The 25,098-nt window shown below is 60.2% G+C and overlaps 2 protein-coding genes across 9 annotated transcripts in view; one reads left to right on the forward strand and one right to left on the reverse strand.

The window, feature by feature from the left end:
* LOC117654534 (protein quiver) overlaps positions 1 to 7,670 on the reverse strand; it is a 22,107-nt gene extending 14,437 nt beyond the window's left edge. For 5 of the 6 annotated variants that reach the window (XM_034401237.1, XM_034401234.1, XM_034401236.1 and 2 more), the window contains exon 1: positions 3,870 to 3,984. The gene's annotated coding sequence lies outside the window, so the exon portion shown is untranslated. Of the gene's footprint in view, positions 1 to 3,869; positions 3,985 to 7,621 lie in introns of those variants that run through there. The other variant, XM_034401232.1, reaches the window with a different exon arrangement.
* Positions 7,671 to 8,070: 400 nt separating this feature from the next.
* LOC117650213 (dystonin) overlaps positions 8,071 to 25,098 on the forward strand; it is a 130,173-nt gene continuing 113,145 nt past the window's right edge. For 2 of the 3 annotated variants that reach the window (XM_034393596.1, XM_034393640.1), the window contains exon 1: positions 8,073 to 8,875. In XM_034393596.1, coding sequence (XP_034249487.1) covers positions 8,773 to 8,875 — 103 coding nt within the window. In that variant the 5' untranslated portion in view covers positions 8,073 to 8,772. Of the gene's footprint in view, positions 8,876 to 25,098 lie in introns of all 3 variants that reach the window. The other variant, XM_034393533.1, reaches the window with a different exon arrangement.

Raw genomic sequence — 25,098 nt, forward strand, 5'->3', positions numbered from 1 at the left:
AGGCGGGACAAATTGTCTAGTGAAAGTACAAGTTGCAGCTGGCGCCGGACAAATGCAGCCAGACGGGAACAAAATGTATCAGCGTCGGATGTGCTTAAAATTGCATAATCGTGGGACAAAAAAAGTCCCTGACATTTAGTCTCTTCTCTCTCTCTCTCTCTCTCTCTCTCTCTCTCTCTCTCTCTCTCCTGGCCTGGTCCTTCAGCCTCAACTACCGGGGCGGACCAGCTTGGCGCCAAACTCCCCTCGACATGTTCCTCATCACGTTACCCCCATCAACGTGCTCTCGCTGCTCTCGCTTCCCGCCGTCTCGCTGTCTCTCTCGCACCGCCGGCACTGCCAACACTGCCCCGTCGGCCTGACACGAGCGCGATCATACCCCTTCCACGACGTTACACACGACCTCCCCATTCCCGACCCCCCCCCCCCCTCTATCCCTCTGTACCCCCTATCTCTCTGGCTCCCCCCGTTGCATAAAAAAACTTGCTCGCTCTCTCCAGGGTGTCCCCCCTCCCCCTCCTCCCCTCTTTCCTTTTCGCTGCCCGTGCTCTTTCCACCCCATTACCCATTCTGACCATTCTGACCGTTCTGACCGCAGCGCAGGCCTCTGCCCGCCTCGCCACCCCGCCGCCTCGCTGTCTTTGTTGTATCTGGAAGCGAAATGCGGAACCACCCCCTCGGAACCCGACACGCATCCCGCCAGAACGGCTGCACAGTGGGCCAGAAGTCCGGTGGAGGCGGCCGACACTCCAGACACATTATGAGCTCCAGAGTCGCTAAATGGTCCCCGAACCGACCGTGTGACCCCACCGATGGATTGCTCTCCGAACGAGCAATTCATTGGTGGGGTCACACGTTCGGTTCGAGTCCTGTTTAGCGGCCTGGAGCTCAAAACGCGTCTGGAATTTCGGCCGCCTCCGTCGGTCTTCTGGCAAATCCACTGTGGGCTGTGCATGTAACAAAGCCGTCCGCCGACGTGGGGTGGAAGTGCACGAGGGGGAGTGGCACAGGCCCCAAGTGGAGCCAAGTGGAGCGCCGCAAGACTGTCGCGCTGTCTCTCTCGCACGCGTGCGGGCGGCCCATGGCGGCCCATGAGTGCGAGAGAGACAGCGCATCGCTGCAAGGGCTGCGACGCTGGTCCTCTAATTGTCGAGAGCGTCGCCGTGGGGCCCCCGGGACCCCTGGGGCGGTAATGAAATCAGGGCGTGAGGCTTTGATCGAGCTTGAAACACGGAGCCTCGAGCGCGGCCTGGAGGGGCGGGGGCGTGGCCCCGGGGCGTGCTTCGCTGCGGCATCTACTTTCGTCAAACGGGGTGGAATGGAGCGCATGAGGGTACCTTCGGGCTCCTCGTAGCGAGGCCCATCCTCTGGTGCCCCAACGCGTTCGATTCGAGACCCGTTTGACGGAGGTCCAGCACCGCGCTGAAAACGGCGTCACTTCCATTCTGCTGGAATCGCGGTACAGTCAGTGTACAGTCAGTGCACGCAGTGGGCTGGCGGGGCTGGCGGGGCTGGCGGGGCTGGCACGCTGCATGCGAACGCCGCGATAGCCAACACGCACGCGAGGCTATCGTCCAGCCGGGCAGCCAAGCTGGCAGCCAAGCTGGCAGCCAGACTGGCAGCCAAGTAGGCAGCAGGGCACCACGAGAGCGAGGCACAGAGCGAAAAATGAGCACAGTGGGCCAGAAGACCGGTGGAGGCGCGAAACCCCGGATACGCGTTTTGAGCTCTAGAGTCGCTAAATGGGACTCTAACCGAACGTGTGACCCCACCAATGGATTCCTCGCTCGGAGAGCAATCCAAAAGTGGGGTCACACTCTAAATGTCTTACGAAGATATTTCCCATAATACGAAGGAAATGGCGCAAGCATAATACGAAGGTGGTTTTTCTTCGTATTACGAAGGTTTTTCTTTGTATCTTACAATGAAAAAGCTAAAAAGATTCGTATTACGAAGGAATATTGCTTCGTATTATGCTTGCGCCGAATTCACTGTAACATTCGAATAACATAGGTCAAATTTCACTGTAAGACATTTAGAGTGCACACGGTCGGTTCGAGTCCCATTTAGCGACTCTGGAGCTCAAAACGCGTCTAGAGTTTTGTCCGCCTCCACCGGTCTTCTGGCCCACTGTGCTGCGGGGCGAGTAGTGTGTACACAGGGTTGTTGGTCTCCTTGAATTTCTCCAGGGGGCGGAACAGAAAACGAGCGAGGAATTAGTTTCCGCGAAACGCGATGCCGGAATCTTGATTCCTCGACTCCGGCCGGGGATCGAACCCGAGGCTGGGCGGGGGAAAGTTGGACGTGGAACGGGCAGCTCCGGATTGTTTGGCTTCCTCAACTTCTCAACAAATCAAAGAGTGTACATAGTATGCTCTAACTGGAGCATGCCTGCAAGCACGCTCTAGCTAGCGCATGCCTGCCAAGCATGCACTAACTAGTGCATACATGCCATGTACACGCTTCCTGGTGCAGAAAACTCCCTATCCCTTATGCAGTAAATGTATGCTTCAGTTAGCGTGTACATCGCATGTATGCACTAGTTAGTGCATGCTTGGCAGGCATGCGCTAGCTAGAGCGTGCTTGCAGGCATGCTCCAGTTAGAGCGTACCATGTACACTCTTTGATTTGTAGAGTTGATTCTCAAACTCGAACAACAAACAAACCCCCAATCTCGAATACACGCCCGAAACTGCGGCCTGCAGCTTTCGTGATTTTGAAGAGCTGGTTGTGGTGGTGTGAATTTCATTAATTTATTGACCTTTAGAGGACAATCCCGATTGAAGGATGACAGAGGTTGGGTCCCCTGAAAGAAGAGCCAGGCTTCCGTGCGACATGCGACGCGGCGACGCGGCACATCCCGCTTTGATCTTGGCCGTGCAGCAGACGGAGCTCGATACAGTGTGGGCACGTGGGCAGTGTATCTGCCGAGTGATCGGTGGTCAGCTCGCCGCGCACGCCACTGCTAGCCTGCTAGCCAATCGATGTCCTTTCGGATGGTATCGCTTCCAATCCCATCCAATTGCATCCAACGGCTTGGCGTGGCATGTCCCTCCGATTCACAGCTGTGTCCGAACACGTGGAGATTCAGGCAACAGTGTAGCCTCAAATTTGCACTGAACAACAACCAGCAGCCCGACACTATATTTGAAAAAAAAAATCACAATTTTTAATTCAAATTATCTTTGCGTCACTAGAACGTGTTTTTCTTTCCTTTACAATGTGGAGGGATATTGCGACCCCACGCGACCCCAGCCACCGGGCCGCGACCGCAGACGCACGGACAAGAGGATCACGCTTCCAAGCAGCGAGCATGTAAACAACGATGCGTCAAGACCCTTACAAGATAGCTGCGCTCACAGCGCTCGTTAGATTCAGGAAACCGCGCAGTCCAACGCCCGGAGTCCAGAGTCCACGGCACGGCCGCGTCCTCCAGGAAACCACGGCCGTCAATGTTTTCCACGAACAATCCCGCCGGCGCCGGGGTTTGAACCCGGGCGCCGGCCAGCTGTCCCATCCATTCCGTCACGTTCACTGGGTCAGCGGCGCAGCCGGCGTGTCTCGCGGCGACCCCGCACTCGCCCCGCCGAGGCCGACAAGGCCGTGGAGACGACCGCGCGCCGGCCAGCAGGGTGCCAGAAGGCCGGTGGAGGCGGCCAAAACTCGAGACTCGTTTTGAACTCCAGAGTCGCTAAGTGGGACTCGAACCGACCGCGTGACCCCACCAATGGATTCCTCGTTCGGAGAGCAATCCATTGCAGGGGGTTCACACGTTCAATTCGAGTCCCATTCAGCGACTCTGGAGCTCAAAACGCGTCCGGGATTTTGGCCGCCTCCACCGGTCTTCTGGCCTATTGTGTGAGGCTCACCTTGGGCTCCGCTCCGATGCAGCGCGTCGGGGACGTCGGGGACGTCGGGGACGGCGGGCTGGTGCCGGTGCCGTGTCGAGGGTCTCGGCGTGTGTGGCCGCCGCGGCGCGCGTCGGGGCACTGGGGCCGCCACTGGGGCCGCCACTGGGGCCGCCACTGGGGGCCCGCCTGCAGGCCCACTCGGACCAGCGCCGTCTCTCTCGCGCCGCCGCGGGGCGCCCCGTGAGTGCGAGGGGTCGCAGCGCCGAGCGCCGCGCCGGACGCAGCCCCGCCAGGCCCCCGCTGCATGGCGGTCGATACCGGGCCCCACCCCCGCCCCCGCCCCCGCCCCCCGCACTGCTGGAGCGGAGCGCTACCAATGGGCGCGGGAGAGGCGCAGGCGCAGCGACGGCCCGACGGCGCGGCCTAGGTTATGTTGCCCAGGACGCCCCGGACGCCCAGGACGACGTCAGCGAGGACTCCCCAGCGGCCGAAACCCCCGCGGCTCGGTGGGAAGTCTCCCGCCGGCCGGGGAAGTCTCCCACCCACAGACAAAGTCGGGAATCAGGGTTTGCTTCGAATATATATCGCGTCTTTGAGACCGCCCAAGCCCATTCCTGAAATATGGTGATTTGGGGAGCTGCCGCCTCACAGAAACTTTCAGTGAGTTTCAGAGCTTGCAGAGGGGAGGCTTCTCGAAGGCTCAGCTTGGGTTTACAAACTTGCTCGCGCGAGAAGCTGGCTTTGGCCGATCCCAACTCTGCCATTGGCGTCCACTCCGGGCACGCCTTTTGTGGGGACTTCCCTTGGGGAAGTGCCACCTCACCAGCAAGCGAGCTAGCACGCAAAGTGCCCCCTTTTCTTCTCTCTCTCTCTCTCTCTCTCTCTCTCTCTCTCTCTCTCTCTCTCTCTCTCTCTCTCTCTCCTGGAGAGGCCGTCGGCAGGGCTAAAGCAGCAAGCAGTTCCCCGGGCCTTGAACTCGGCCAGCCCCCAGCGCGCGAGTCGAGTGCCCCGTGCCCCCGTCACGCCGTCAGGCCGTCAGGCTGGCGAGCAGGTTGCCACCGGGCGGGCCCCTCACCTCGGCTGGCCTCCGGGGTGCCCGTGTGGCGCGGGTGGCACCCCTATAGCCGTGGTACCCAGCGGCACCCCTACCCCCTCCAGCGCGCACATGCCCACCGAGATTCCGGATCGCCAAGCGATTCGTTCAGAGACGCGCAGAGACGCGAGGCGCCACACCACAAGTTTTGGCGGGCAGCCGAGGGGGAGGGGGTGGGGGAGGGGGCGCCGCGGGGATGCGGCAAGTCGGTGGGGGGGGGGGGGGGGGGGGCGTGCATCGAGACAACGTGGCGCACCGGTTTATCTGCGGAGCGGCATTTACTGCATTCTTTTTGGCGGCGGCTTCGCTTTGGGGGCCGTCGGGAAGCACTTTTGCATTTGACTCGGATCGTCACAGACAAAAAAACCACAAAAACACAAAATGCTTAGTCGGCTTCTGCTGTCAGGTGTGGGCTCTGATGAGTGGGAGCAGCGGTTCGCGACGGCTGACCACGAAGTCTGGCACGACGCTGGTTTTGATTTGACAGGGAAGTGCGGCGTGCTGTACCGAACGGTACCCGTCGGATTGTGCCGTGCACGCATGCGGCGCGTGCGCCCGGAGCTACCCCCTCCACTCGCACCCCTACCCCCTCCCCCGCCACGCCCGATCGATACCACGAGTCCACGCGGCACGCTACGACCCCCTCCCCCACCCCCACACCCCATACCTTTACTACACAATCCTCGGGCCACCACCTATTATAACCACCACCTTCGAAAAAAAATATATCGCAGTGACACGACAATAGTTGGACTTTGAAATCCAAATTGGGGCTTTGGAAATGATAGCCTGTGTGAACCCGTGTTATTTTCAAGAGTAGAGAAAATTTGAACAATGTCAACTATTTGAGCAAATAAAACACGAGTAAAAGCGTTTGAAATATGATGTTGTTCCGTCAAGTTGTTGCAATGCGGCGTTCGCAAGAGCTTTCGTCGTCTATTTCCTAGACCGCGCGCCGTCTTGGAGTCCCCGGCCCACCCCCAGCCCACGCACTGCCCCCCGGCAGGCAGGCAGGCAGGCAGGCAGCCCGCTCGCTCAAGCCGAACGCAAAGTGCAGCTCCGTCGCCGCTTCGATCCCCGTCCCGGACTTCCAGAGTCGCGGGTCTCTCGCTTAGGCAGACGAGCCGAGAGCCGCCATCCCAGTCGCGTCCCATCAGTGCCCACCAGACGAGGCGGAGGCGGGGCGGCCTTGACCCACCCACTCCCCCCCACCACCCGCCCACCCCGCCCACCCCGCCACGCAGCATCCAGCGGAACGCCCTGCAGACTGAGTCGTCGCTCTGTCTCTCTCGCACGAATGGGGGACGCCCCAGGAGTGCGAGAGAGACAGAGCGACGGGGAATCCTTAAACCGGTTCCCACGAAATTTACCAGTCGTTACCGCTGAAATCTACGACACGTGTCGTAACGTTGGGACTGTTGGTGTTGGGACTCGTCCGGACTCGTCGTTCCGTTCCACTCGTTGAATGCGGCCTGGGGTCGCGGAGTATCGCCACCGCGTCGGCAGCAACGGCAGCAATACCCCGCGCCGCAGAGCGCGCTGTGCGGAGCGGAGCCCCGGGCGTCGCGACGCCGCCGGCAGCCAGCGCCATCTGGTGGCGCGGCGTGGAGGCAGCGCGGCGCGCGGCGCGGCGCGCGGCGCGCCCTCGTCGTGCGCCCGGCCGGCCGGCGTCGCGGCGGCGCTGCCGAAGGACCCGAAGTTGGCCGAAGTTACCCGAAGTTGGCCGAAGTCCCTCGGATGCGTTCGTTCGGCCTTGCGCTGAGCCAATCACGCCGGGCCGAGGGCCGAGCAAGCCGAGCCAAAGCGGCAAAAGCACTGCGATGCACCGGCAGTGCACTCACTCCGAGTCATTTTCGTCGCTCTGCCTCTCTCGCACCTGCACGGGACGCCCCGTGAGAGCGAGAGAGACAGAGCGACGAAAATGACTCGGAGTGAGTCTGCAGAGCAGCGCAGCCCAGCGGCCGTTCCCCTCGGACTGTGTAGCAGCGGCCTTAGTTTGAGCACAGTCCGTCCGATGTAAGCTGCCCTGCCTGCCCCGGCGGCCATGCGAGCACTGACACACTGACACGAACGCAGTGCACCGTTAATGTAAATATTAAAATAATAAAATGCAATGCATGCATGGAGAGGAGGTGGTTTTATCCGGAGGGCGAGACCAGCTGATGTGCCGACAAGCAAAGTCGCTCCACGTTCAAGAGAGCTTGCTAAAAGAAAATGCGAACAAGAATGCCACGCGATACACGCGCGGCACGCGGTGGAGAAACGCTCCTCTGTCGCGGCGTCCAGCGAGTTGTGTCCAGACCATTTCTTTGTGCACCCAATGAATGGGCGAATGAATGAATCTGGGCTGCCCGGCCGGCACGCTCTGTCTCTCTCGCACCTCCACGCGCCACGCCAGACACGCCCCGTGAGTCCGCGAGTGCGAGAGAGACAGCGAAGGCCGGGCCAGCCTGCCTCAAGCGGCTCGATCAGCTGATGCGCTCGCGGCACGCGGGACGCCTCCACGCGCTCCAAGCACGCCGCGGCGCGCGGCGCGTGCGTCCGGTCCAGGTCCGGTCCGGGACACGCAGCCCTGCATCGCTCTGTCTCCCTCGCACCTGCACGGAACTCCCATGGGTGCGAGAGGGACAGAGCGACCAATCAGAGATAACCAAGATGGCGAACTTCTGGCGCGTACCTGTTTGGGTCGGACGTTGGCCGAGGTCAAAGTACAGCGGCATAGCGGGGCGAAGTGGAGCGCCCGCTTCGTTCTGCTTGGCGGTGTACTTGGGGGTGGCGGCTGCCTGCGGCTGCCTAGGCTGGGCAGGATGCGGTGAATGCACTCTACAGCGCTCCGCGACGCTCCGCGCTCCGCGAGGGCGAGGGAGAGAGACAACGCGACGCGGCGCCGCGCGAGGGAGAGGGAGCGAGAGGGTGGGGGAAGGGGTGGGAGATGGGTCCTGGCCTGGCGGCCGGCGGCCGCGCCGCGCCGTGGCTGTGCCCGCGGGCCGCGGCGCGGCAAGCGGCAAGCAAGTTCAGTTGGGCTGCGGCGAGGGCGCGCGGCAAGTCGACAGAGGGGCTGGTCGCTCGCGCTTCGGCTTCGGCCGCGCTTCGCGCAGCTCGCCGACGAGACCGCCAAACTGCACGGCGCCGCACGGCTCCGCGCCACACGGGGGCAATCCGGCCCCATTTGACGTGCATCGTGTGACCAGTGTGCCGAAACGGACGCGAAGGTGTCCCCTCCACCGCCAAGCGCCGCCACCGTCAAAGTCAACAACCCCTACCACAACAAGCGCCACCCACCCCCGCGGAGCCTGTGCGGGTTGTAGTGATGTGTGCGAACCAGTGCAAAGTGAACGGGGAAAAGTGAAAGCCGCGGAAGTGTTAACGTGATGCCAGTCACCAGGAGAAGATTTCGTCTGTGATACCCATTTTCAAATATTTGTAATTTAATATCGCTTTTAACTTGATTGTGCTGCGTGCCCGGGATATTAGTGTTTTGCAATTGAAGTGAAACCCCACGTGATAGATACGTATTTTAGTACAAAGCTGATTTATTGGAGATGCAGTGGGCCGCCCTAACCTGAACGGCAGTCACTTAGGCCCTCCTCGCGTCGTGCTTCGGCCTGCCGGTAGCAGGTGGTGGTCAACGCGTTGTTGACGTTGGATCGAAGCTAGTGTTCGAGGCTAGTGCCGGCACAGTATGCGGCAGGTGTGAGGGTGTACAGCCCGGGCGGGGACATGGCCTCTGCCGGGGTGGAGGCCGGGCCGGGGTAGTCCAGCTGGAAGACTGACGCCAGCAGGCCGCCAGCAGGCCGGCTGCCCGGCGATCGATAACACGCTGCCGCCATGGATTTCGAACTGGATCTCAGCCTCAAGGAGTGGGCCAAGGATAAGCCCCTCAGCATCCTGCAGCTGGACCCGGCAGACAGGGCCGTCCTCAGGATAGCAGGTGAGTGGCACACTGTCGTGCTGTTGTTCATCCAGGAAATAAGATACTCCATCTTGACTTGTGACCCCACCAATGGGTTGCTCTGCGAACGAGGAATCAAATGGTGGGACCACAAGTTCGCTTCCAGTCCCATTTAGCGACTCTGGAGCTCAAAATGCTTGTAGAATTTTAGAATTTTGGCCGGTCCTCTGGCCACTGTGATTTGGTCAACTTCCCAAGCTCTATGCATCGATGGGAGCACCTGGTTGCGACCACTGTCCTCCTGTGTTGAACAGAACTTCGGCAACAACTGAGAGAGATGATGGTGGTTCAGAGCATGCTGTTAATCACCACCAACTAGCAAGACTTTTCCCCCAGTTCTGGTTGGTGTTTGTGAACCTCCTGGTTGCTCATGCACGCATCCCATTGATTCTGCTGTGCCTGCCAAAGCGTTAATTATCCCAGGCAATTAGAAGGGCTCCGCACTGCATATGTCCGGCCTCGGCTCCTCGTTAGAGGCGCTATCCAGTCTAGACCATCTTGCAGTGCTGCCAGCACCGTCCCGCACGGACCGTCAGGTTGGCCACTCTGTGGGAATTAGCTTGGCGAATCGAGTCCTGTTCAGCGACTCTGGAGCTCAAAACGCGTCTAGCGCTTTGGCCGCCTCCACCGGTCTTCTGGCCCACCGTGTGGGGCGGGAGATTTGTCTAGCTGATAAAGGACGATAGCGATATGCGTTATTGACTCGGTCTATCTCTCCGTTGTGATTCGCCGAAATGCCTCCTTGGAACGGAACGTCCGAGTGTCAAAGTGACTGACACTGAGGAGGTAATGATTGACCCGCAGCTGACGCGGTTCACGCCGGCTTCCCCCGCCACACCGCGGCCACGCCCCTCCACCCCGACCTGTCCGTCGGCACCTGGCTCGGGTCATCTGCCTCCGAGAGGCGAGCTGTCACTTCCGATCGGCCGGCTTCATTTTGTTTTGACACCGTTCACAAAAGGGTCGAGTAAACAGCCATTGTTGTCTAACAGGCCTACAGGCTCGTTTGGCGGCCTTTTAAACGTCCCCGCGGATGCGTCGGGTCGCAGCCGGGGCATAGGGCATTGTCCCCGCACGACTAGCCGGCAGTCGGGGCTGGCAGGCAGGCCGGCAGGGCTGGCAGGCAGGGCTGGCGACGCGTCCCGGACGAGGCCGTATGCGGTACCCATTTCACTTGCAAATGGCAGCACCATGCGTCTGTCACTCAAGAGGAGGAAATCCAGGGGTTCCTAGCTTTGCCAACTTTGGGCTGCCAAATATCTCCTAAGCGGCCAGATATCACTGGTGTTACCAAAGACGCAAATTCGTTTCAAAATTTTCAGACCTAGTGCGCTTTTTCTGAGAACACTCAAATTTCACTATACCGTCTGCAATGGCCTCAATGACTTGGGAATAATTTTTTTGCGCTTATTATTACAATTTTTTGCGCCATTTTGGCAGTTTTGGCGCTACTTTGGCTATGTTTTGACAGTGTTAACGGACGCGCTGCGATTTAATTCTGAACGTGCTGCCAGCCTAACGCAAGACGGATGGGCGGAAGGATGGGCGTGGCAAGCGGCAAGGGTTGGCGGCGCAAACGGCGGCGCCTCGACCGGGAATCGAACCCGCGAATCGAACTTGCCAATCGATGCCGGAGGCAGGCGGGCTGGCGCCTGGGGCCGGCGCGCTGACGGGCAGGGGCACGCAACGCAGATTGAATTTGATCCGGTTCGTGTCGCTACCGTCACGCTGCAGACGTGCGGAGACTTCCACGCCGTCGTCGACGTGGTGTCCGACGTGGTGTCCGAGGCCTAGGCCCGGCCCGAGGCCCCAGGGCGCCAGCCGCACCGTTGCGAGGGGCACTTAACAGCTCTCGACTGACCGGCCGGGGAACTGCCGAAAAAAACAACAGCACTAAAAGAATGGCGGAGCGGCGCCAGCGCTTCTAATGACAGTAAAACTGGTTAGTTTGAACAGCGCGGCGTCGCGATTCGACAGCACTGATTGGCCGTGATGTCGTCGGGCTGGCTTCGTCCATTTTGCCAGCCCTGCCCCTCAAGACGGGTCGTGGTTTCAAGAGCGGGCTTGAACGAGAGTATCGACGTGTCCAACAGGTCAGGCCGGCCGGTCCTTGTGCACAGGCTCGGACTAGCCCCAAAAAGGCCCCGGCGGATAAGACCGCAAATGGCCCCCGATCATCATTGTTTTTACCCTTCATGACCAACTTTTTTAATGCCTTTTAATGCAACTAGATTGGACACAGTGGCCGCCCGAAGTCAGCAAAATCAGCAAATTTCCGAGATTCGACCACTTTTTGACCAACTTTGGTCCCAAAATCGTTGCGGTCAAAGGCAAAATCGTTGTGGTCAACGTCTTCCGGACACAGGGCATGAAAGAGTAGGGTCTTAAGAATACTAGGACGTCGAGGGAGGCCTTTTACGGCAACTAGATTGGACACAGTGGCCACCCAAAGTCAGCAAAATCAGCAAATTTCCGAGATTTGACCACTTTTTGACCAACTTTGGTCCCAAAATCGTTGCGGTCAAAGGCAAAATCGTTGTGGTCAACGTCTTCCGGATACAGAGCATGAAAGACTAGGGTCTCAAGAATACTAGGACGTCGAGGGAGGCCTTTTACGGCAACTAGATTGGACGCAGTGGCCGCTCAAATTCAGCAAAAACGGCTACTTTCGGAGATTCAATCACTTTTTGACCAACTTTGTGACGTTACTGGTCCCAAACCCGAAGGCCCCGGCAGATTTTTCTGCCTGTCTGCCCTGGCCCGTCCGAGCCTGCTTGTGCAGGACGCTGAAGACAGGCTGAAGCCCAGGGGCGGATCGCTGCAGGCAAAGGCACTGCCCGAGGTGTTGTGGGTGCTGTGCTGCGACCACGCTGCGACGCTGGAGCGGAGTACAACGGGTGCGCGGTGCCGGGTACTCGCTCGGCCGGTACCGTTATGAGTTGCTGGGGCGAAGTCGTGCACGTTGTTTATACGGCTCGGCTCGTGAGGAGCCAACCCACGCGGCCATGCCGAACCGCGCCAAAACCGAAGGGAAACCGAAGGGAAACCGAAGGGAAACAGGGAAACCGAAGGGAAACCGAAGGGAAACCGAAGGGAAACCGGAGGGAAACCGAAGGGAAACCGAAGGGAAACCGAAGGGAAACCGAAGGGAAACCGAAGGGAAACCGCAGCTGAATTAACTGAAAACTTTACGATAACAGTCGAAGTACACAACCTAGAAAACTGCATCCAAAAAGGTCAGAGCAACGAAGAAAACCGTCCGCAAACTATCAGAGCGGACGACGGGCGCGCCGTTTGGAGCGAGAGTGTAGTCTCGGGGTCGCGGGTCTGCTGTCTTCTCTCTCTCGCTGCGTGACAAGGCGGAGTGCGGCCGGAGTGGCCCGGAGTGGCGGCTCGGGTAGTTTTAGATTGGCCAAGTTGGCTGCCATGCCTGGCCCGGCCTGGCCCAGCCTGGCCATGCCGGCTATGCCCGCGTGCGAATACCGCCACCCGAGCGGCACGCCGCCACACTATACTGCCGCCGACGCAAGCTTCTCACGATACCCCCACCTGCCAATAATCAATGCGGAGCGCGAGCGGCGCGAGCAGCAGACTGAGAGTCGTTTTCGTCGCTCTGTCTCTCTCGCCTGTCTCATGGGGCATCCCGTACTGGTGCGAGAGAGACAGAGCGACCGGATTCAGTCTGCAGTGCGGTGACTCCGAGCCGGTCTTCGCTTTGCTCCGCTTTGTTTACTTTCTCCAACTCACCGAAACGGCACGGATTTCTGGTGCAATCGTGTTCAATCGATGTTGTTTGGCGTCGTCTCCGAAATTCTCTCTCGGTTAATGGAAAGCAAATTGATGTTACAGAGGCCCGGCCTGGCCTGGCCTGGTAGAGCACCCTGAACTGTTGTTGCCCTCTGGGCCGTCCACACTGGTCGCTCTTGGTCACGACGTGTCTGTCTGTCTGTCTGTCTGTCTGTCTGTCTGTCTGTCCGTCTGTCTGTCTGTCTGTCTGTCCGTCCGTCCGCGTGCGAGTAACGTGCAGTCAGCGCTTCCCAGACGGGAGTGCGAGGAACAGCCGCCAAGGAATCACTGGAATCGGATGAGACACATTCCTGCAGCGGGCCAGCAGCAAGTGTCCCGCGCGCTGCCTGTCGGCGTGGCGGCGTGGCGGCCCGCACGTGGGGCTAGTCACACCTTTGGCGACATTCCCACGGTCAAGCAGCCAGTAGGGATCTTCTGGGTAAAAAAAATAAATTTAAAAAAATCAAGTGACAGTGAAAGTCGTTCTTCGTTTAGGGCTGGCAGCGGGAATAATTGTTGCATGAAAAATTCGCCGCAATTGAAGGGACTGCCCATTGGCCACCCAAAGTTAGCAGGGGTGAAAGTACCAACTTTGAAGAGAGTGGACTGATTTTTCCACTAAATTCCCCTTATATTCCAGACCGTACCTAACCCGAACTAACCTTACCTAACCTGTCTAAGATGCCGTCTCTTGCTGCGTACCATCGACGCTCAAAAACACGTTTTTAATTTGAAATGATTTTTTTTAATGCGGTGTACCGCTCGATGTGTGTTCTGCGACGTGTCCTGCACTGCATTCCGTGCCTTGGCGACGCTTTGCAGCGCTTTGCAACGCATCCCGCTAATCAGCCGCGGACCTCTCGCTCTGTCTCTCTCGCAGCCCCGCGCGCCAAGGGGCCGCCCCTTGGAGTGCGACAGAGACAGCCTGCGCCCCGATTTATCCCTGTCGCGGATCGTTTCCGCGACGCGACCCGCAATCGCCGGGTAAGCGTGTCCACTCTCCCCGCAAAGAGACGTGGCTTGCGTCCGAAAAAGCTTTCAATTTTCTAGAGTTTTTCCAGGTTTTCGGTCGGAAAAGGACGGATTTGCTGCTAGTGTTGATGATTTTGGCAGCCTTGCTGCCGAATACGCCGCCGCGCGCTCACTGGCCCGGCCTGTGCTGATTCTAGACGCAGTAGCGCGCAGTAGTGTCAGGGGTCATGGCGGCAAATTATTACACTGTACCGCTCCGTCTTTCTTCTTCTTCTTCTTCTTCTTCTTCTTTTCTTCTTCTTCTTCGAGAGAGAGAGAGAGAGAGAGAGAGAGAGAGAGAGAGAGAGAGAGAGAGAGAGAGAGAGAGAGAAGGGAGCGCTATCACAAGGTCGCGCTTATCACGGCCCGGCCACGCCCACGACCCATGCCGCATTATACTGCGAGGCACTGCGGCACTCCGCGCGATGAAGATGGAGGTGGAAGGTAATCAGGACGAGTCGTACTTAAATTTCCACCGGCACTCATTTCTAGCAGGTACTCAAAAACGAATCGGAAATAATAGGAACATTGCAAACTTTCTGGCGCTCAAACGCTTTTCTGAATCGAGAACTTTTTTTTTTTTGAATAGTGTCGAACGCGATGGACTGTCGCTTCTACGTGGTTGTAGCTTGTCACTCCTCACAGCTGTGGACAGACAGACAGACACACAGGCAGACAGACAGGCAGACAGACGCTGCACAGCCGGTGCAGCTAAGCTGGACCGGTCCGACTCCGCTTTGGGGCAGGTCAGGGATGTGTATGCAAATGGGGCGGCCGGTCGTGCCCCTGGGCCAGGCGTGGCGTGGCGTGGCGTGGCGTGGCAAGGCGTGGCGGTCTGGACACCGCGGGTCATGCCCAGCTCCACGACGCCCCGCGCCCCGCCGCCTGCTGCGAGATAGCCCGTCCCGTTACACTTCGTGCATGCATTTTGTCTCGTTGTCGTCTTTTTTTTGGGGGGACCAAGTCTGACGACCTCCGAAATCGGGTACAATTTTCAGACGAGTTAAAACATCGGCCGTCAGGGCCCAAAATTTGCTGGCCCAAAGTTTTTTTCTTTCTATTTTCTGTAACGCGTAACAAGGCTCCAACGAGGCGCGAAACAGTAGCTGTGCTTTTGTTTGTGTTTTTTGTTTTTTTTTCACGGCAGGGTCGCCGCCGCCGATTACGCTGCCTACGGGTCTAGCCCAGTGACGCGTGCGGCCGCTGACGCGTGTCTCGTGACGTCACGCGGCGTGTCACTGGCTGCGGGCCGGCGTGCACCCCAGGTGTTCGCAAGCCTTGTGGGTCTTGTGCCTTCCGTAGTCAGAACATCCGTGCTCGTGTCTACCCTGCAGTGCTCGCCCCGACCCTCGCCGGCCTCGCCGGCCTCGCCCTAGCCGACCGGCGCCGACCGGCCTGGCTGCGGACATGGTCACCGAGACGGCTCACGTTACCCCCTCCACCCCTCCCCAGCCACCACCCCTCGACTCTTCCCCCGCCCCGCCCCGCCCCGCCCCGCCCCGCCTTGGAGTTTCCTCCACCCCTGGTGCACCCCTCCTCCATAACCGCACCCCACCCTCGCTGGAGGCCAAGTTCCGGACGACGGACTATACTTTTAGTGACCGTCGTCGGCACACTGTGGGGCACGCAGTGGGGCACTGGGCCCTGTCCATAAAGGCTGCGGCCGCACTTTGCCCCTCTTTGTGGCCGCGACCGGCCAGGACCAAGTCCCGAGGGGGAGCGAGACCAAGAGTACGCAAACACTGCAAAATATTAATATTTTTGAGGAAATTTAGTCAAAATTTGGATGACAAAAATTCGCCACGTGTCATGAAAAATTTAAAAAAAGGTCGCAAAAAAAAATAATGAAATTGTTCGAGGGCCCGCTTCACCACAGAAGCGCGTCCTCCAGCCAGCCCTTCCTGCTCCTCCCCGAAAAAAAGGTCACGTGGTTCACCGCCGCGACCTTTGGTGCGTTGCGCCTGCCTCTCTCGCACTCGTGCGGGGCGATGCGTAGCCCGTTGCGGTGTGCGAGAGAGACAGAGCGACCTCGGCGGCACTGCTCGGTGTGGTCGTCCGGGCGGAGCGGGCGGAGCGCCCCGTTGTCGTTCTGCGGGCATTCTTTACCGAAACGCGTGCGATTCCTCCCACGAGTACGTCTCCCGATGTGGAGCAAAACGATCGCACTCACAACAACAACAACAACAACAACAACTGCTCACGCAGTCGAACACGCACGCGCGGGTGTAAGAGCGCGGCGTGCGTGCGTTCGTTCACCCGGCACGGCCAGCACGGCCGGCACGGCAGTGAGGCTGTAAAGTTGTAGGGGAGCGCGGCCACGGAGTCCGCCTTTGTAGGTCGACGGGCGCGTTATTTTGAATTTGAAACCAACCCCCGTGTCAAGACGAGTTTTGCCCCCGGTTTTATGTTTATTCCGTCTGTTTATGATGTTTGCGGTACTGCAAAGTGTTCGTTGCCTGGTATCGACGTCGACAACCTGCGGCTGGAGGTTGGCTCCTCGTTCCTCCGTGTTCGTCGTCCACGAACTCCACGCCCGCCACACTGTTAGCCTGGTCTTCCCTCACGGCAACGTCCGTCGGTGAAATGGCACTCCGCACGCCACGCTACGCCACGCCGTGCCGCGCCACGCCGAGATAGCCAATTAAGGCGCCAAAGGGTGAGAAGGGAACCCTGCCCCTATAACTCACTTCCCGTCATGCAGCGGACCGTTTCCGAAACGCTCCGTCTCTCTCGCACTCGCGGTCGTGCCCCGTGGAGGGTGCGAGAGGGACAGAGCGACGTGGCGCGCACCGTGTTGGGCATCGGGACGCCACTGTAAAAGCCTTTCGGCGTGGGCGAAATGCAGCCGACTTTCCGGCTGGTCGTGGGAAACCTGGGAAACTGGGGGACACACACTCTCGCTCTCCGCGCCCACTACCGGACGATGAGAAATTTCGGTGGAGAGGTCTTTCGCGTCCAGGCCGTCCAGGCGGGCTGCACGTCGTGGAGGTGCTTGGCCGGCCGCTCCCATGGCGCCTCGTTCGCTAAATGAACTTCCCGTCCGGACTAGTTTGAACTCCCGCGCCCTGACGGCCCAACCAGGTACCCCGCATTTCTCATACCGGGCGGCAACAGGTTGCACGCGGTGTGCCGCCGAAAGGCAGAAGGGGCGCCTTATGACTCCACTGTCTGTCTGATGACATGGGACATGCGATGCAGGCCCAGCCAAGGCCCAGCACGCCATGAAGGGCCCGCGAAGATCCACGTCCGTTTTGCCGTCCTTTCCACTTTTAGCATTCATTCATTCATTCATTCATTCATTCATTCATTCATTCATTCATTCATTCATTCATTCATTCATTCATTCATTCATTCATTCATTCATTCATTCATTCATTCATTCATTCATTCATTCATTCATTCATTCATTCATTCATTCATTCATTCATTCATTCATTCATTCATTCATTCATTCATTCATTCAATTATTCGTTTCATTTCATTTCATTCGTGTACTCCCAATCAATTTTCGTTTTGAGAAAATTCAAGTTTCATATTCCATTTCATCGAATTTCCCTTTCTCTTCCTTTGCCTCCCTGCTTTGATTCTGCGCTGCCGAGTGCGTCCGAGTCTCGCGTCCCGCTGCGAGCATCCACTTCACACTGCCCCTGCTGCGCGCCGCGCTGCTCGGCTGCTCGAGCATTGGCGGCGCGGCATACCAACCCACCGCTAATGTATAATTGAGTTGTAGTCTAACGCACGCACGTTGGCAGCACCGGGCGAAATGAATTGATGCGCTCCAGAGGGCCGCGCGGCTGGGACCGCGGCTGGAGCGCTGGAGCGCTCACGCTGGAGCGGGCCCCGTGCGTGCAGCGTGCTGGGCTGTGTTTAGGCCCTGCCGGTTGGCAGTGCTGTTCCAGTGGCGTGGCACAGTGGATTTGCCAGAAGACCGGTGGAGGCGGCCAAAACTCTAGACGCGTTTTGAGATCCAGAGTCGCTAAGGGACTCGAACCGAAAGTGTGACCCCGCCAAACGGGGAACCCATTGGTGGGGTCACACGTTCGATTCGAGTCCCATTCAGCGACTCTGGAGCTCCAAACGCGTCTAGAGTTTGGGCCGCCTCCACCGGTCTGCCGGCCCACTGTGCGCCGCTGGTCGAGGTTTGCAGCCCTGGCAGCCCTGACCCTGGCATTGGCCGGCCGGCCGTCGTCTGCAACGCCCGGCATTGCCGCCGCCCGCCTTTCAACGCGGAACGCGTTTCCCTCCAAACGGCAGGCCGATTCCGAGAGTCGCTCTGTCTCTCTCGCACCCTCACGGGGCGCCCCGCGAGTGCGACGGAGGCGGAGCGACCGAAACGGCTCTCGGAACGAGGGAATGAGTCTACGGGTATTTTTAGCGCGACTCCCTCCCCCGCCATCGGCAGTCTGTCAGGTTGGCTGTTTAGGCTGCTACAGTGTGGGACGCGGAGGCACTGAGAGGGCGGCTTTCCTTGTCCAGCAGGGCTTCCCTGTCTCCCTCGCACGCACAGGGCGTTCCGTGGCGGAGCGAGAGAGACCGCTCGGAATCGGGCTGTCGCTCCCGTTTTCCAGTTTGCTTCGCTTGCACGGCGGGCCCGGCGGGCGACGGGGTCACGGCCAGGACGATTCCGACTGCGTGGCTTGCGCTTCTCAGTCGTGCCGCCGTGTCCAAGCACCGCGCTAACGACGGGTCTTGCTTTCGCCCCGCCGGCCCCGCCGGCCCCGCCGGCCCCGCTGGTCGTGTTCCCGAGGCTGGGGCGCACAGTGGGCCAGAAGACCGGTGGAGGCGGTCAAAACCCCGGACGCGTTTTGAGCTCCAGAGTCGCTAAAGAGGACTCGAACCGAACGTGTGACCCCGCCAATGGATTGCTCGCTCCGAACGAGGAATCCGTGGGGTCACACGTTCGGTTCTGGTCCTTGTTCAGCGACTCTGGAGCTGAAAACGCGTCTGGAGTTTTGGCCGCCTCTGCCGATCTTCTGGCAAATCCACGGTGTCTCTGCGGTTGTCCGGCGGGCGTCGCTGCGGCGGCACCGGGCACACCCCTGCCAGTGTCCGGCCGGAAGTAAACACACTTTGTGTCCAGCCGGCCAGCCTTGGCGCGCCCCGGCGGCCGGCGTCGTCTGCTCCACTTCCTCTCCCCGTGGGCGTCTCCCTCGCTCGCGGGGGGCACCCCTTGGGCACCCCTAGGGGCACCCTGCCGGCCCTGCAGGGGTGCGATTGAGAGAGAGAGAGAGGGAGAGAGAGAGAGAGAGAGAGAGAGAGAGGGAGAGAGAGAGAGAGAGAGAGAGGAAAGGGGGGGGGGGGCAGGACAGTCACCCCGCCGGGGCACTGTGACCTCATCTCCGAGTGGGCCGCCTGTCCTCATGTCGCTTGAAAATTTTATACGCTGCAGCTTGATGAAGTCATGAGCGCAGGCGCGCCGTGGCGGCCGGGCACGCTACGCTGAAAAAAAAAGAAAGAAAAACACCAAGAACACGGAAGAGCAGCGTTCCCGCTCGTAAGATAATTCAAAGTGTGCGCTTGTCTGAACCCTTTTTACTGTACTATTCATTATCGACTGTACAGCTCGGTGCCAAGACAGTACTTGTGCCTTGGTTTTCAGTTTTGTGTGTTCTCCTGGTTTCCTTGCGAATCGAACGCGCCCTGCAGACCGATTCCGCGTCTGTCGCTCTGTCTCTCTCGCACTCCTACGGCACGCCCTGTGGGTGCGAGAGGGACAGAGCGACGCCGCTCGCAATCAAACGGCCGAGATGAATGAGCCAAAGAATGCGTCGTGTTTGCTTTATTTGGCTGCCGTCCGTAGTCCGTACTCTCTTCTCCCGCTCCTTTCACAACGGTGCAGCCCCTCCCCCTCCCCCCGGCCCTGGCCTCAGTGCGCCTCAGCCCCGAAATAGCAGCATCGGTTTGTATTGTTGCGCACATGCAGTGAGACAGATTCACAGACGGACGGACGGACAGACAGGCGGACAGGCAGGCAGGCAGGACGGGCCGATAGCCCAGCGGATAAAGAAGGGTGGGATTACTGTATTTAAGCCTCTCTTTGACGGGCATGGCGAGGCTGTCTAATGAAACACATTCGCGCCTGGACAGCAACGGATGGTCCAGAGAGAGAGAGAGAGGGAGAGAGATATATATGCATATAAATATATATATAGAGAGAGAGAGGGGAGGGGGAGATACTATCATGATTGTCTCTTCGTGTCGGTTCGAATTTTCGCGGGGCGTAGTTCATGCGACAAGAGTAGGTGAAAATTGCCACGATGCACCAACCAGTGTCGAAAGGGCAATCTCAAGAGGGCAAAGCCGCATTCTACCGCGGAGTCTGGCCGCCGTTTCACAGTGTCCGAGCGGGGTCTGCAGTTGCGCCCGCGCACTGCATTCGCTGCAGCAGCGGCCATGCAGGCGGGCGGGGTCCTTGAGGACGACGACGGGGTCCTTGGCCGCCGGCCGCGCGTCGTGGCGTGGCGTGGCGGGGCGTGGCGTGGCGGGGCGGGGCGTGGCGGGGCGGGGCGGGCACTCTGACAATGCAGTGCAAGTCCCTGCAGGGGTGCCGAGTGTCCGTTAGATGCTGCGGAAGGAGCGAGAGAGAGGGAGGAAGAGGGAGTGAAGGGGGTGAAAGAGAGGGGAGAGTGAAATGGGAGGGTGTGCCTCGCGCTCGCGCCGCCAGTCATGGCGATGACGCGACCCGGCCGCCTCATTGCGAAGGGCGTCGCTCCGTCTCTCTCGCTCTCGCGGGGCGTGCCGGCGTGCCGCGGGGGTGCGAGGGAGACAGAGCGACGAGGCGGCCTGTTGCTGCGGGTTACGACCGCGGCGTCGTGTGTTTACCTTGCACGCGTGCTGCATGCCCTCTCACTCACTCAGCCACCACAGTGTAACAATATTTCTGTAGGGCGTCTGCGAGTGCACCGTCTGCCTGCCTGCCTGCCCGCGCCACTCGAATGTGACCGCACACCGACTGCGGTCGGCCGGCAGGCCGATTCCGCCGGATGCTCTCTCTCTCTCTCTCTCGCACTCACGCGACGCGTGCCGCGCAGGTGCGAGAGAGAGAGAGAGAGAGAGAGAGAGAGAGAGAGAGAGAGAGAGAGAGGGAGAGAGAGAGGGGCCGCCGGCCGGCGTGCCGGTGTGCAGTGAGAATAGGTCCAGGTCCTTGCCCCCCGCGGCGTCTCGTCCCGACCGTCCCGGAGCGGAGGCTGGCAGTGGCCTGGAGTCCAGGCCGTTCCAGGAGGCTTTTGCCCCCCACCACGGCACCCAGGTACAGGTAGCCGCCTGGAAGCCTGAAAGGTGGCCAAAAGACCACACTCTGCCCCTGCCTGCACGCAGGCAAAAAGGACTACTTTGCTCTAACGCGCCCCCCAGAGGTTGTCTCTGGATCCGCCACTGCCGGAGTCCGGAGTCACAGGCGCGCGCTTCAGCCCCCCGGAAAGGGACGGGCAAATGTGTATAGTCGGAGCCACGTAGCGTAGCCCAGCGTAGCGGCGGGTGAGTCAGGGTTATCAGCTGAGTCACGCCGGTGTGTACTCGGGGCGAGGCGGGGCGCGGCGGGGTCCGCGACCAGCTCGGCCATCTTGCCATCGCTCTGCCGGACGGGCTGGACGACATCCTGGGGGACGCCGCCGGCTGGACATTCCTTCACCCTGTGATAAGCGAGCAAAATTTTTATTTTTTGAAAAAAAAAAATCCTTTTTTTTTTGTCCTGTCGGCACTGCCGGTATTCGAACCGGGATCGGCCAACAGGATCGATCGCCGATTGCGCCACCAGCGCGGTGCAACGCGCCACCCGAGACGCCGAGACGAGACCGCTAATTTCGACAGCCCTTTATTTGCCGAAGTAAGGTGATCGATCGGCTCGCCGATCCTGATCTGGATCCTGATCTGGATGACGACGAGGCGAGGCGAGTCGCGATACCCGGTACTCGGTGCCCGGTGCCCAGCGCACGGCCCCAGACCCGTTGTACCTGTCTGGGACGCGGCGGGTACCTGTCTTCTCATTACACCATCAACGCGTCAACCGGGAGCCGTCTAGCCTTGGCCTTCGGGCTCTCTCTCTCTCTCTCTCTCTCTCTCTCTCACACACACACACACTCTCAACGAGGATGCCGGGGCCGATACCCCCGGCGAGTGATTTACGCCCAAGGGAGGCTGGTGCGAGATTTAGATTTTAACGTGGCGCGCTGGGGAGGCGGGGAGCGAAAGCGCACCAGTGCAGTGAGGCATTATTTTCGGTTTGCCCGTAAAGGCGAGCGGACACGTCGCTGCCGCGGTTCACGGGCAAGGCGGCGGCGGGGCTGTGGGGGCTGTGGGGGCTGTGGGGGGCCCAGCGCCGCCTGCCGCCAACCCCCTCCGCGCCCCTGCCCGGCCCCGCGGAGTGTGACTCACCCCCCAGCGGCGTCGCTCCGTCTCTGTCGCACTCTCGGGGCGCTCTGTAGGGGTGCGAGAGAGACGGGGAATCAGTCTGCAGGGATTCCAACTCGCTCTGACGCAGGCCGACCTTCGACGACATACCCCTCTCAATCTACCCTCCTTCTCGGTTTCTGATTCCTCCCCTCCCCCCCCTCCCGGTCCTCGAAGGCCGCGCACTGCCGCTGTCCTAATCTCTCTGGCCACGGCTGTACTGTACGAGCCAATGCATTTTGCGGTGGACTGTACCGGACTGTACCACAAGGCGTCCCTTTTCCTCAACGGCTGGGCTTTGCAGCATAGTGATGCAGTCTATTTTGCATCGCCGCGAGACTGTCATGAAATATTGATGCCTCGTGTGTGTGCGTGCGTGCGTGTATGTGTGTATGTGTGTGCATGTGCGTGCGTGCGTGCGTGCGTCCCAGCCCGTTTCCTTCCAGTGCAGCTTCCACCCTTGCTTTCCACTGCGCGCGTCTCCGCGTCGCCGCGTCGCCACGCGCTCGCCCCGTTGACGGCCACTTAGTGCGTGATCGACTCCAGCACGACTCCAGCACAGCGCGTTCCAGCGGCCGTCGTCACGCAGTCACGCCACTGGAGAAAACGCGGTGCAGAAAGCGACTTGCTTCAAGCGCTGCGCACAGAGTTCGTGCTGACCGGACCAATTTATGCAAAGTAAAAGGAGTCGCTAAACGGGACTCGAACCGAAGGTGTGACCCCACCAATGGATTCCTCGTTCGGAGAGCAATCCATTGGTGGGGTCACACGTTCGCTTCGAGTCCTGCTTAGCGACTCTGGAGGTCTTCTGGCCCACTGGGGCCTTCGGTTTGGAGACTGGCTGGCGTGGCGTGCGGTAGGTCGCGGTCCCGTCCGACTCCAGGCTGCCTCCAGCGCTCCACTCCAGTCGCTGAAGATGAGCCGTCAATGGAATCGACAGGCGTCCGCGCGTCCGCGCCGGGGGGCCGTCTAGCGAGCTCGTCTGGCGCGTCTGGCGCGTCCGGCGCCACCTGCTACACGCGTCGGAACGCCGTGTCGATGTATCGATGTTTCGATGTCGGCCCCGCGGGGGGCACGGCCCTCACGGCGTGGAGTCGGCACGCACGGAGCAGTGGCAGCCTCTCCAGCCACTGCGGAGCGGCGCACAGTGGACTTGCCAGAAGACCGGTGGAGGCGGCCAAAACTCTAGGCGCGTTTTGAGCTCCAGAGTCGCTAAATGGCACTCGAACCGAACGTGTGACCCCACCAATGGATTCCTCGTTCGGAGAGCAATCCATTGATGGGGTCACACGTTCGGTTCGAGTCCCATTTAGCAACTCTGGAGCTCAAAACGCGTGCAGGATTTCGACCGCCTCCACCGGTCTTCTGGCACACTGTGCGCCAGTGGAGTTGGCAGTGTCCGCACGGCCCGAGCGTCCCGACCGAGCAGTGAGCAGTGCACACAGTGTGCCAGCCATTCAGCAAGGCCAAGGGCAGGTCGGAACCAGTCGGGACATCCGCAGGGAGAGGGGGGGGGGAGGCGTCGGCCGTTCCCACGCTGGATATGCCCTGCACGAGGACGCCCCGCCATGCATCGTGGCGCTGCCTGTCTCTCTCGCACCCCTGCGGGCCTTGCGGGCGCCGCTGCGAGTGCGAGGGAGACAGAGCGACGAGTCGAAGAAGCGCCTGCGGAGCGGCGGTAGGCAGCCAGGCAACGCATCCGTGCTCGACGGGCGGGCCCGCCCTGCAGGCGCTCTCCGAAGTCAGCGTCAAACTCTACGAGGAACCATCGCGACTGTACACTCTAAAGGCGTTGTGCGGGACGAGTATCCACCTCGCTCACCGACGGCCCCCGTGTCTTCAAACGTCCTCTTTTTCTGTAAATGGAAAAGCGGCAGGAAGACGCGGCAAAAAATGTCGGGCGGCTTAAGCCGTCGTAATGACGTGACATGACAAGCCGCTCCGACAATAGTGTCGGACGTGCGTCGTGGGCGCTGTGCGTGCGTGGCGGGGCGGGGCGCGGCGGATGAGCCTCGTGCTGGGAAATAAGCGCAGGGCGGTCCACGCCGCCCGTATCGAGATACTGTGATTGTATGCAGCACAGGGGTGATGCCGAACCATCCGTCTCTGTCTCTCTCGCACTCTCGGGGGTGTTCCGCAGTGGTGCGACAGAGACAGCGCGCTCGGTCCGCAGTGCGGGGGAGGCCTGGACGGAGACGCCCCCTGGACGCCCCAGGGAAAGCCGTAATCTGATGTTGCCCGCAGTCTGTCTCTGTCGTACTCGCGGAGCGGACCGCACTGACCGCAGGGGTGCGAGAGAGACAGAGCGACAAAGGCACTGTGCGGAATCGCTTCGGTGCCCAGCGGCCAGGCCGGGCAACCGCCACCAACGGAGTGAGTGGTCATTGTTCTGGGGCCGAAAAGCCTCCTCGATCACCATGACCACCACGACCACCACGACAACCATGGCCACCACGACAACCATGGCCACCACGACCACCTCGAACACCACCAACACCATGACCACCACGACCACCATGACCACCATGACCACGATCACCATGACCACCATGACCACCACGACCACCATGACCACCATGACCACCACGACCACGTCGAACAGCGCTGCGTCGCGGTCCCCGAGAGCCAGGGGCCCGGCCGTCCCCGGAGCCCGAGGTGCCGTATTTTCCCTGCGATTCGCGAAAGCCAGGCTATCCAGGTCGCACATGTGTCTCTGCAGCGGCCGTGCTCCCAGTATGCACCAGTGGCGTGCATGTGGGCCGCGGCGTGTCGTGTCCCCGCTGGATAGTGAATGCACTGCACTGCACTGCACTGTCGGGCCGGCCGCGGCCCCGGAAGTAGGCTTTTAGCTTTTAGCCGGGCCGTTTGCGCCTTTGAGGCATTCAGGCATTCAGGCCGCCTGGCCTGGGCGACGCCTGGGTGTGGCGGTGTGTCCCTGCCCGCTGTGTGACCATCGGCCACCATTGGCCTCCATTGGCCACTGTTGGCCACCATCGCACAGCGGTAATCGTGATTGG

Source organism: Thrips palmi, unplaced genomic scaffold (assembly GCF_012932325.1).
Source record: "Thrips palmi isolate BJ-2018 unplaced genomic scaffold, TpBJ-2018v1 HiC_scaffold_10, whole genome shotgun sequence".
NCBI classification, from domain to species: Eukaryota; Metazoa; Arthropoda; class Insecta; order Thysanoptera; family Thripidae; genus Thrips; species Thrips palmi.